General features: G+C 57.5%; 1 protein-coding gene across 1 annotated transcript; it reads right to left on the bottom strand.

The window, feature by feature from the left end:
* Nucleotides 1-1,655: 1,655 nt before the first annotated feature.
* On the bottom strand, nucleotides 1,656-10,766 carry Sox10 (SRY-box transcription factor 10). The gene is made up of 4 exons (XM_075959913.1): nucleotides 10,551-10,766; nucleotides 9,580-10,085; nucleotides 5,365-5,633; nucleotides 1,656-3,410 (listed from the first exon to the last, which is right to left on the bottom strand). The coding sequence occupies exons 2-4, from the start codon at nucleotides 10,005-10,007 to the stop codon at nucleotides 2,707-2,709; spliced, it is 1,401 nt and encodes a 466-aa protein (XP_075816028.1). The 5' UTR covers nucleotides 10,008-10,085; nucleotides 10,551-10,766; the 3' UTR covers nucleotides 1,656-2,706.
* Between the last annotated feature and the right edge of the window lie 1,394 nt (nucleotides 10,767-12,160).

Here is a 12,160-nt window from a genome sequence, read left to right as displayed (position 1 = left end):
CCCTTAGGGGATAGGGTATAAGGAGACAGAGAAGAGGGTACTTTTCATCTCCCCCTTTTAATTCTGCTCTTGGGAAGCACCTCATTCAGCTGGCTGGGTCTGTCACTTGCCTGCATTGTCAAATCTGTCTCCTTAGGTTTAAGGTCATCTCCTCGGCCATTTAAAGAAACACCTGGCTTTGGAGCCTTTGCTGTGCCCGAGCGCATCCAAACTCTTCCAAGGGATGTGGACAGCCCACTAATGCTGGCTTCCACTTGCCTTCCCCCATGGCCATTTCCCTGCTGCCTGCACCAGTGGTGACTGGATGACCAACCTCATGAGCTAACAGCTCCCCCCCCCCATGGGCCCCTCCATCTTGCCAGCTTGTCTACAGTTCCCCATCAGAGCAGATGCAGTATGTAGACCGGAAGTGGACAAATGTCCTGCTTTTCAGTAGAGGGGCAAGTGAGCGTCAGCAGGAAAACTTGGTTGGAGTTGGTTTCATGTCTGACAGTGCTGGTATCATAAGATGAAAACCTGCAGCCAGGAGAGGAAGTTTGTCTATGGTTCCTGGTCTGGTAGATGTAGGGAATGCCCCAATCACTAGCCCTTGTTTTCCCCAGGGAATCGGCAGTCTGCTGTCACCTGTGATGGGTGAAGAAGGTAGTCTATGAGGAAGAGTGCTGATGAGGAGGGGCACTCGGGCATATGCAGGCCCCCAGCCTACCCCTTGTAACCCAGCCTAGTGCCTTCAGTGAAGATAATCAAGTATGTAGATGCATATGCTCGGACTTAGCTCAGGGGAAGCTAGGCCCCAAGATTTAATAAAGGTGGAGCAACGGGTCACATCGTCCAACAGGTAAAGATCTAATAAAGCCCAATAAAAAAATACAGCTTCCATGTAGTTTGGGTGGTCTGATGCTGCATTCGATATTGTTAAAAAGAGCGAGGGTTTCATATACCAGGCTTCAAAGGAGCCAGCGGTTTGGGGGAGGTGACCAAAAGAGCTTACTGGTTACAGTGTCTAGATGGAATGGTGGGTCGTGTTCCCGGTACCCACCCGCTCAGGGACTGATGGAGATGGGGGGATGATGTGGAACAGTAGACCTTGGAGAGTGGTTCAGGGCACGTGCTGTCGGGAGGGCACCAGCTTCCCAAAGCATCAGGCAACGGGAGCAACTCCCTCAGAGGCCTAATGGATGTACGTGCATCCTTACATAAGTCCTGGCAAAGCCAGCAACTGGGGGCACACTAGGAGCTTTGCTGCTGTGAGATGTGTGGCCATTGGCACTTCTTGTCAGAGCAACTTGGTAAAGATTCCCCTTGACCTTGGTGAGGTGAGCTTGGCAGTGGCATAGGTCACGGCCACTACTGAGGACAAACTCTTGGGGGGGGCACAAATGGATGGAGCTGCTTGGCTTAGACAAACCTGCTGCTGTGATAGCGTGGGCTCTCTCTCGTGTGTGTGTGTGTGTGTGTGTGTGTGTCTGTGCGCTGGGGGAGGCGATGGGTAGAGAAGTGTGGCCACAGAAGGTCCATCCACACATTCTATGGACCCACCATCCCCAGGTCAGGGGAGAAAGACCCTAGGAATCGCTCACCTTTGCACTGTCCTGGCTGCTCCCAGAAAACCTTTGAAGAAGCACAGGTATGGGGGTAAGAGACCAAGAGACAGGCCAGGTCAGGCCACCAAGCAGGCGACCGGAAGTTTTGATTTTATTACTCGGAGTGCTTAATGCAAGTTAATGGGGACTGGGGTAGCTGGAGGAGGGGCGGGAGCATGGCGACTATGCAGATAAATAAGGGCAGCGATGTGTTACATGTGGACTGGGGAGACAGAGCTACGTTCTTTATTAAGGTCTCTCTGGAGCGAAGGGCACAGGGCGAGGGTGGAATGTACACGCAGGGGTTTAGTATCCAGCCTGCTGCCAGCAGCCTGGGTGTTGGGCTCTGGGACTAGGGCCCGTGCAGCGCTAACTCAGCCTGGGGACTTGAGGCTGACACTCAGGAGGCGAGAGGAAGACTGGCTGAGTGGCCTCTGGCTTTCCGGGAGCCCCTGCCTCCTCACTTGGGGTGGGCCTTGAGGTGTGGGAGGTGGTAGGGAAGAACGTGGGGCTCTCCTCAGTTAGATAGACAAGGTTATTGACACAGAATTGAATCTGGGGACCTCTGCCAGTTCCTTCCTGTGTCCAGGTGTGGGGGGCATTGAAAAGACAGGAGCTTCCAGGGAGTATCCCAGCCTATGCCCCACAAAGCTGTTCAGAGCTGTCCCCAATGAGTCCTCAGGACAGGACAGCCAGCTCTAGACTTTGAGGCAGGTCCCTGGCAGCCTGTCTCTCAGGCACTGTGACATAGTGGTGCTTGGGCCTCTGAGCCCCTTGCTTTCTAAGGAGGAAACGGGAGTGAGGCCTCCCACCCTAATGCTTCCGACCTCCCTGAAGGAGTGAGCAGGACTTCTCGGGCCCTGGGGTAGAGGGTCATTTCTAGGGGCAGGTGGTCCCTCACCCTCAGTCTGGGGCAGCCATCAAGTCCTCCCCTGCCAGCTCAGTCAGGGCTGGGCCTCCCGAGCTGGGGTAGGTGGAGGGCAACAGGGCAGGAGCTGGCAGAAACCTCCCAGCTGCTGTCGGCCTCTCAGCCTCCCCTACTGCCCCTGCCAGGCCTGAGGCTGATGGGGAGCGGGGCACACAGGCTGGGGGAAGGTGGGGACTGGTGGTGGCAGGGCCCCCTCTAAGGTCGGGACAGAGTCGTATATACCGGCTGCTCCCAGTGTGTGGGACTGTGGGACTGGGGCCCTGAGGGGCTGGGGTCAGAGATGGCCGTATAGAGGGGCCGTTGAGAAGGCCCCATGTATGAAAAGGCTGAGTAGAGGCCAGAGGCCTGACCCGCATGGCCGTAATAGGGTCCTGAGGGCTGATGGTCAGAATAGTCGAACTGGGGGCGTGAGATGGAGGGGAAGGCGGAGCCGTAGTGGGGCAGACTGAGGGAGGTATAGGCGATCTGGGAAGTCGACGGCTGGTCAGTGTAGTGTGGGGGTCCCTGGGGGCCTGTGGTCTCTGTCTTCACCTGGGCTTTGGCATCCACACCAGGGGGTGAGACCGTGGGCAGAGCCACACCTGGTGGCTTGGAGATCCAGGCAGAGTGTCCACTGGCCACAGCCAGGGCACTGCCCAGCCCGTAGCCAGCTGCTGAGTAGCTACCCACATGGCCTGGGTGCCCATTGGGTGGCAGGTATTGGTCCAGCTCAGTCACATCAAAGGTCTCCATGTTGGACATTACCTCGTGACTGATCTCTCCGATGTCCACGTTGCCGAAGTCGATGTGGGGCTTCCCGCCCTCCCCCAGGGAGCGCCCATCCCTTTTGGGGTCTGCCTTGCCGGACTGCAGCTCTGTCTTTGGGGTGGTTGGAGGGGTGGGAGGGCCATGGCTCTGGCCTGGATGAGAGAGAGAGAAAGAGAGAGAAAGAGAACGAGAGAGAGAGAGAGAGAGAGAGAGAGAGAGAGAGAGAGAGAGAGAGAGGTGAGAATGAGCATGTTAGAGGCAAATGGACCCTAGAAGGCCTCGTGGCTCATCTCCAGGCAACAGGATGCTAACCACTAAGACCAGACATGCTGCCTAACGGCTGAACCTACTGGGTCATGCTGGGCTATCGTCCTGGGCCCTGCCTGCTCTTCAGAGCACCCTTGACATCTGCTGGTCACTTTCCCTGTCTACTTTGGACTGTTACCTCTTACTACCTCAGCAGCACTGTGGCCTCTGCAATACAACCCCAAGCCTGGCTACTCCCTGCCCTGCTGGCCCCCTTGGCTTTGTCTGTTAACTTTCTCATCCACACATCTCAGCAAATGCTCAGGGCACTGCTAAGTGCCAGACCAGGTGTGCCAGATCCTAGGAAGAAATGGAAATAAAATCGGGCCCTGTCTCCAAAAGCTTGCAGCCACGGAGAGATAGGAGCCCCCACAGGGTTCTAGAGCAGTGGGCTCTGTGTGAAGGCGCATGCAAAGGACTGAGGGGGTGAGAGAAGGAAGCCACCTGCTGTCTCAGGGATTTGGGGGAGTCTCAAAGGGGCTCCGATGATGAGATCACATGGAAGGAAGGTGACTGGACCAAGCATCTCAGCACAGAGAAGCAAATCCACGGCACAGCATTGTAAGGCCAGCAGCTGCCGGGGCAGATTGCACCTCGGCCATCACACTGGAGGCAGTGCCAAGTCCTTCATTAGCCAAGGGCTGCGGACTTCAGGAGACCTACCAAGGCTTGAATTCTGGCTCTGCCATTCACTGTGTGACCCTGGGAAAACCCTCAATCTTCCTTTAAGCAGCTTGTCAGTAAAGCAGAGATGAGACCAGGGAGCTTAGGTACCGCATCTTGGGAAGATGAAACCAGGGAGCCTAGCTACTGCATCTCGGGGAGCCTACTGTGATTACATCCTGGAGTCGTATGATTCCTGGACAGATAGATCCTGCCGCCTGAGTCTCAAAGAGGCTCTTCCTATGCTAGTTTCTTCCTGTACGTCATTCACTCGATTCCATCCCTACTCCTCCTCTAGACTATAGGCTCCTAAGCCAGGGACCATGGGCTTCTCCTGGTGGCTCCTGGTGCCTGACACAATGAGAACTTGGCTTGTCTGCTGAAGCCAGAGCAGCTCTCTACTCTGAGCACTTCCTGCGCATCACACTGGCGCTCTGCTCATGAGGAACGCAAGCGAAACATCGCCCGCAGAGTCCCACCACCTGGGCTCAGACTTCAGCTGAGGAGCAGGCTCTTTTTCCTGTCTCCTCATCTGCAGGACGCTGGTGAGGAGTTGCTCACCTCACCATGGCATTTCAGGCTGACTGGCTGGTGGAAGGGATCCACACACGCAAGGCAGCCTGGCACGCTCAGTGTCAGCTCGCATCCTTAGAGAGAAGTAAATAGGAACGGGCCACGTAGGCCCCTCCGTGGCATGTGCTCAGCATCGCCCCAGGGCAGGAGCCGGAAGAGGCAGTGGTTTCCTCTCCACCCATGTTTGATCACTCACCCTGCCTGCCTCTTACCTCTGGTTTCTCCAGACAGGGTTTCTCTGCATAGCCTTGGAACTCACTCTGTAGACTAGGCTGGCCTCAAACTCAGAGACCCACCTGCCTCTGCCTCGATTAGAGGTACCACCACCTGTCTTTTTTGTTTGTTTGTTGTTTGGTTTTTGGCTTTTGATCAATCGTTTCTCAAAAGCACCAGAATCCCCACTGAGCTGCCTCCGGGTTCTGTCCTCCAGTTGGAGGAGCTGCACCCCTGGCCAGCCCTTCCCAGATCTCAGCTCAGGCTAGGGAACTCTCCATTGCCTGGCTTCTCCCAGCCCCACTGCAGCTCTGCCAACAGCACACTGGTAGCTCCCGACCCAGCACTCACCTGAAGGGTGCTCTGGGTTCCCGTCTGAAATGGGGGAACCTTCTTCTGGGTGCCGATGGTCCAGGTGGGCACTCTTGTAGTGGGCCTGGATGGCAGCAGCCCCTCCTTGCTCAGCCTCCCCGCCTGGGCATTCTGCCTCCCCCTGGGTTGCCTTCCCATTCTTCCGCCGCCGAGGTTGGTACTTGTAGTCGGGATGGTCCTTCTTGTGTTGCATGCGGAGCCTTTCAGCCTCCTCAATAAAGGGGCGCTTGTCACTCTCATTCAGCAGCCTGGAGGTGGAGGACACCAGAACTAGTGAGTGCTGGGGCACCCGGGCGATCTTCCCTCTGAACTTCATTCCTGGGATGGGGAACCCAGAGGGCAGGCCCAATGTAGGACTCTGCCCTGTGGTTAGCTCCCAGAAAAGGTCAGACCAAGGAGCCCCAGCCTGAGGTGGTTGTCATCTCTGTCCCCTACCTCTCAGTGGCTAGAGGACAGCAGGAGCCACCAGCCTCTGAGCATGTGGTCAAAAAGGAGTTACAAGGGGCAGGTGTCAGTGCGAGCAGAGGGAAGTCGGTCCTGTTACTGAAGCCCCATTGAAGGGCGAGCTCCCTGGCACACACCTGGAGGCGTGCAGACAGAAGCACACGGCTGTAGAGGAACCCAGTCTCTGCTACTTACTAGCTGTGTGCCAGACTTTGCACAAGTTACTTCTCTGAGTCCGGGTTTCTTCACCTACAAAACGAGGATGATAACACCTACTTCACCCGGGTGTGGGGTCACCAGAAATATATATATAAATACATGAAGTGCCTGGGCCTGGGGACGGGGACCTAGAGGAAACAGGGGCTACTCTGACGGTGCCTGGGGAGGAGCTGCACGAGACAGCCAAAGGGTAGATCCTCAAGTCCAGAAAAATGATTTGGTGAAATTTCTATGTGGTGGGGCTGAGTGTTCTAGGTGTGAGTCCCTTCAATACGGGGGCACTGTCTCCAGAGAGAGATCTTGTGTCTGGACCTGGGAGTGACAGAAGGTAGAGGAATCTTGGGTCTCTTCCCAGACTCTGGGACAGACTGAGGCCAGCCCTCCCGACATGGAAAAGCCCTCATAGCGGTGCCCCCACCCATTCGACTCCAGCTTCAGGTGAAAGTTGAAGGGTGGAGGGTACCGGGACTTGCCTGCCCCAGGGTAAGGAAGACAGGGTGGGGCACCTTAAATACAGGGAAAGAACAGATCCATAGACTCCAGACACAGGGACCACTGGTCCACTTTAAGGGTTTCTCTCCCTCCAGCACACCCAATTGGTGCCCTCTTCTCCTAGGCAACAGAAGACCAAGCCCCCTCTCCGGGATGGTTATGCCAGGCACTTTCTAGCCAGCAGCAGCATTCCTTTGCAGCTTAGCCTCCTGGTTTGCCCTGCACCCTGCCAGCATTCCCCAAGGGACCCTCTAGCTGAGCCAGACTCCATTAGAGTTAGTACACTCTCTGGATAGGTGGAGACCCCAAGTTAGGCCTTAGAAAGAACCACAGAGCAGAATGGTGGGGTCCTGTCAGCATGGACCCAGCACAGATGCTCCTGGGGTGGCTGGTGACACCGGACAGTCTCTCCTATCCTTCTCAGTGTCCCCTGCCTGGCTGCCAACCTGAAATCACCAAGAAGTGGCAAGGAATGTGGGAGAGGGCCCCACATAGCAGAAGTGCAGGAAGATTACGACACTGGAGTCTACCATCACCCCCCAAGCCGCACTGTACCCAGTCAGCCCTAACAGAAACCCGGGGGAGCCGGTGCTAATGCCAATCTTAGCCAACTCTGCGCAGGACTCCTCATCCACCCTACACCATCTCCAAAGCCACCCTTTCCTCCTGTACAAACCCTCACATTCAGAGCTGCCCCCCCCACCCCGGGCCAGCTTGGTCCTCATTTGCTCCCTTTCTTTCTACCTGCCTCTTGGTTTGTAATGGGTGGAAGGAGAAGAGAGGCTGATTTCCAGCCCAGTGGGCAGCTCCTAGTGGGGCACTGGCCGCTGTTCTATGTGTCCTCCTGCCAGGCCAACATGTGGGCAAGAGTCTGTGCGACTTGAGGCAGGAGAGGCCAATGAGGGCCCTATAGGAGGAGTTCGGCTGCAGCCTGGTCCCAGTTTCCTGGCTTGGACTGTACTTTCTGTACAGGTTAAACAGGACCGAACATCCCACAGGTCAGCACGTCATGGTTCCTCCCCAGATGGCAGCCAAGTTTAGTGTGCCAAGTGCTCACACAGCCAACCAAGACCTGTGCTCAAGTGCACTGATCCCAGACTCATGCACAGCTCTCTCCTCAGTCTGTGTTTTAGGCTGCTCTTCAGTTCTGTAGACCCAACCATCCATGCTCCTAATGTCCTTAGAGGCACGAGCTTGGAAAAAGTGTGTTCAAACCCTTGGAGCAACTGGCAAGCTCAGCCCACATTCCGGTGTTCCTGAGGACCCCCATCCAGGGCCTAAGCAGCCACCTCCCCTTGACACAGTCTTGGCTCCCTGGCATTGTTTTGCCACTTCCCATCCCTGGGGTGGTCTTCGGCCATCCGGGCTCTCCTGCCTCACCTGCAGGTGGGACGCTGTGGGCACGGTCTGAGTGGTAGCCAGGGATGAGTTTGCCTGAAGGGGGCTCAGTCGAGAGTTCTAAAGTGGGAATTGGGACAGGGACAACGGAGGGACTCCATAAACCCTGGCAACAAATGGTGGTTGGAGAGTTGGGGGGTCCATCTCTCAGTGCTATTACACGCCTAGACGGACCTTAAACAAAGGAGTTAGCCGCCACTGCCTTCCCTGAGCAGAGCTGGGCTCTGGGCTCATAGTGGCTGGGTGTCCAGCTATTGCCTGGTCAGGGCTGAGGAAGCGGGGGGAGGGGTGCCAGACCTTCAGCAAGCACATGGCAAGCGCAGGTCAGGAAGCTACTTGCGGATGGCTCTGTTCTTAGGGAACGGTTTGCTTCTTTTGCTACTTCAAGGCCTGTGGTCTTCACACCAGACCAACAAAGTGGAAGGAGCCGGCTCTTCTAACAGACCCCAAGTCTCCTCAAGCATGGAGCCCCCTCCATTTTCCTGTTCTCTGCCCACTCCAGACCACTCCAGAGAGTCAAGTGTGACTTCTGTCACCAGAGAGAATGTGGGGAATACCTCTGACAAGGATTGGTGACCGGACTCTGTCGCTGACTGACCCAGGTAGCCAAGACTGCCTCTTGGGCCTGTCTCTTGGAAAGTCTAGTGGGGATCAGGTGACTTCACAATCTAGCTCCTGCTGGAGCCCTTGTTCCCTTTGAACCTGACCCAGGGTGCCCGTGGCGTGAAGGGGTGCTCCACACATCTGGGACTGGCCAGGTGAGCACAAGGGTCAAATTTGCTCCCTGGGAAAATGTTGCCCCAGAGGCTTGAGGACCAGCTTAGGCAGCCTAGGGTTCTGAGGGACCCTGGCAGGAAGCAGGCTTCCTCCTGGCTAGGGTGCTCAGCTCCAGTTCTTGAGCTTGGGGAAGAGGTTGCTCAACCATTGGGTGGAGCCCAGGGAGGGAAGATGGCGCCAAAGCTGGAGAAAGTGGAAAAGAGGGAGTAGCTTGGTGGCTCGGGGACATGGCTGGACGGGAAGGCCTCTTTTTGTGTGCCCTGTCCTGGGAATAAGGAAGCCCTCAGTGCAGAGGTTGGGGTCAGGAAGCTCTCCCAGGGCAGTTGGAGCAGAGACCCTGTGGGAGCAGGGAACTCTGCTTTCTCTGGGTTTCTAGTTTTCCTTGCAACCCCTCCTCCCCACAAGTTGTCCATCTGGGTGCTTCAGTGTCGCAGCGTCTACAGCAAGATCAGTTCTCTCCCAGAGTTTCCCACATTCTCCCGACCACTGAAACGGGTGGGGGTGGCAGCGGCACCCAAATGTGTGAACGTGGGATTGAGGTCATCAGAGTGTCCCACCACGCCATCTTCCCTGCCCACCACCCACAGAATTCCAGCCACGAGGGGGCGCCTCCCCGCCCGCCATCTCAGGATGGGGAGGCCCAGCCTAGGCCGCTGGGGTTCTGAGTTCCAGGGCAAGCAGCCCGAGGAGTCCCCCAGGAGCACTCTGGGTAGATGGGTGGGCAAGGTTACCAAATCTGGTCTTCTAAAGAGATGGTTGGCCTCCCCTAGGAGAGGGGCCTGGGCAATCCTACTCTGGGGCCCCAGGCTAGCCCTAATGCCCACGAAGCTAGGGCCTGCGGGGCTGGGGCGGGGCAGGGCTCACCTCCAAAGCTTGCCCAGCGTCTTGCTGAGCTCGGCATTGTGGAGGTGCGGGTATTGGTCGGCCAGCTTCCTGCGCGCCGCCTGTGCCCACACCATGAAGGCGTTCATGGGCCGCTTGACGTGCGGCTTGCTCTTGCTGGCGCCATTGACACGCACGGGCATGGGCACCAGCGTCCAGTCGTAGCCGCTGAGCACCTGGCTGACGGCCTCGCGGATGCACACAGGGAACTTGTCATCGTCTGCCTCGCCGTCCTGCTGTTCCTTCTTGACCTTGCCCAGTTCGCCGGGCCCCGGGCTGGCTCGCAGGCCCGAGCCACCGCCGCCGCCGTCGGGTCCCAGCGACGGCGCGCTGCCAGGGGACAGGCAGCGGGGCTCCTCGGAGCCCACAGGGCTCAGCTCCACCTCTGATAGGTCCTGTTCCTCGGCCATGTCGCTCCCGGCCGCCGCCGCTTCGGCCGCCTCCCCCAGGCCCACCGCCGGGGTCCTCGCGAAGAGCCCAACGCCCACCTGGACAGGAAGGAGGGCGGGATGGAGAGGCGCCGTGCGCCACCCCAGGCTGGACGCGGATGTAGCCCCGAGGTGGCGGCACTCTTTGCCCGCGCTAAATCCACTCGGGCCTGGGCCCGCGCACATGCCAGACCCTAAGTGGGTGCGTCCTGCCTCTATGTCTTCCCACCCCCTGATCCCAACCGTCTCTAGGTGTGGGTGGGTTTTTTCCTTAAACCTCCTCTTGGGTGGAGGTTTGTTGATGGAAAGGAAGAAAAACGGACCCTTTATTCGACTCTAATCCGGGCCCCTGGAATTTCCCACCTTTTCTCTCAACTCTCCTTCCCCTCGTCTGCCCTGACAGTCTAAGGAAGCTGGGTGGGGGGAAGCATGCCTGCCTGTGGGGTGTCAGCCTCTCCCACCCCAAACTGGGGGGACCCAGATCCATGATAGCAGTCCTGGCCCAGGGGAGCGGTGCGCACTCACCTCCTCCGACCTCTCCTCCAGTCTGGGGCTCGTCCTGAGGAAGTGGAAAACCGTGTCCCAAGGTGTGCGGTCCAGGTCGGGGCTGTGGGGGCTGACACTGATGGACTGAGAGGGAGGGGCTGGGGGGCCCTAAGCCTCAGGCCACAGCCTCGTCTGGACGGAGCCTGAATCCTCACCACCAAACACCCTGGCTGGACAGCCCGAGACTGACTGAGCGACTGAGCCGCTGCAGACGGCTGGGGAAGGAAGGAGGGGGAGGGGAGGGGGGAAAGGAGGGAGGGAAGGGCAGAAGGTGGAGCCTCCAGCTCTGCCTTCATCCCCAACACCCAGGACGCCTCTACTCTGCCCAGCTCCCCCCCCCCCCCCCAAGCCCTGCCGGCACTGCTGCCTAGGCCCGTCTCCCTGGCCTAAGCTTGGGTTTGGGCAGCTGGTGTGAGAGTCGGGGCACTTTACATCTGGGAAGGGAGAGATGCAGGTGGCTCAGTCAGAACCTGTTGCCTGGGACCCTAGACCTCTGCCGCAGGTAGTGGCATGGGCTATTGACAAAGGACTAGGGGGAGATGTGAGGAAAGCTGGTAATCTCAAAGGGTGGCAGCCTGTGTTGCTTGATTTAAGAAATCCTACTGAGTCCCACTGTGTGCTAGGGACCGCTGCCAGATGGCCTCTCTGGGTCACCTTCTCCTGCTCTCTCTCAGTGTATACAGTCAGAGGTCCTGACAAGGAGGTCCGCAGCTGAACAACCTTTGTCCCGTACGTACATATACCCAGGTTCAATCCATAATTCCCTCTCTCTAGATAGCAGCCTTCAGAAAGGTAGACCTGCCCAAGGTAGAGAGACACAGAAGGCTGAGGCCGGGTGGGAGAGGGTCCTCTTCAAGGGGACATGGAGGACTTTGGGGTCTCACTCCCACACTGATCTCTTCCTCTCCTGGGACAGGGAAGAATGGAAGAGTCCCAGCCCTAGATGTCATGAAGTCCCTCACTGTCCCACACTGAGAAAGAAACTGCCCTGCCTCTGACCCCCCTTTCCTCTGCCCCTCACTCTCATCCTTTGTTCTTCCTGCCCATCGCCCCAGGGTCCCTTCCCCTCATCCCTTTCCTTGGTCACACCTCCATAGGCTATTGTCCCGTTCTCTTCTCAGCAAAGGCAGCCTTTCCTGGTTGAGTGGCTATGCAGAACTAGGGTTCCCACGGAGGGACAAGCAGAGGAGCCTGGGTCACACCAGTGACAATATGTGGCTTCTCTGTCTCTCTTAGCTGAGCAAGGTCCTAGGCCCACACCAAACAGGTACTGTCTGGAGTCAGGCTGGAACTGGGGTCTGGAGAATCAAGGCCTCATGACTGGGGACGGCCCCAGGGTGGATAGTGGAACACAATGAGATAGTCACACAGGGCAAAGGCATGTCGAGGGGGTGGCAGACATTGGTAACACACACTCACACATGCTTGCGCACACACAACCAGCCAGACAATTGGGCCAGTGTGTCTGGGGCTGCAGAGCCCAGTGAATTAGGAGTTTGATAAGGGTTTTCTCTTTCTCTCGCTCACTGGCCTTGGACAATCTCCCCCCAGTTTTCCTCGACGCCACCCCCGGCGCTGCCAACCCTCCT

This window comes from Microtus pennsylvanicus, chromosome 2 (genome assembly GCF_037038515.1).
Source record: "Microtus pennsylvanicus isolate mMicPen1 chromosome 2, mMicPen1.hap1, whole genome shotgun sequence".
Classification (NCBI taxonomy): Eukaryota; Metazoa; Chordata; class Mammalia; order Rodentia; family Cricetidae; genus Microtus; species Microtus pennsylvanicus.
The sequence above is the reverse complement of the archived record's forward strand: the minus strand, read 5'-3'. Positions and strand labels throughout refer to the sequence as shown.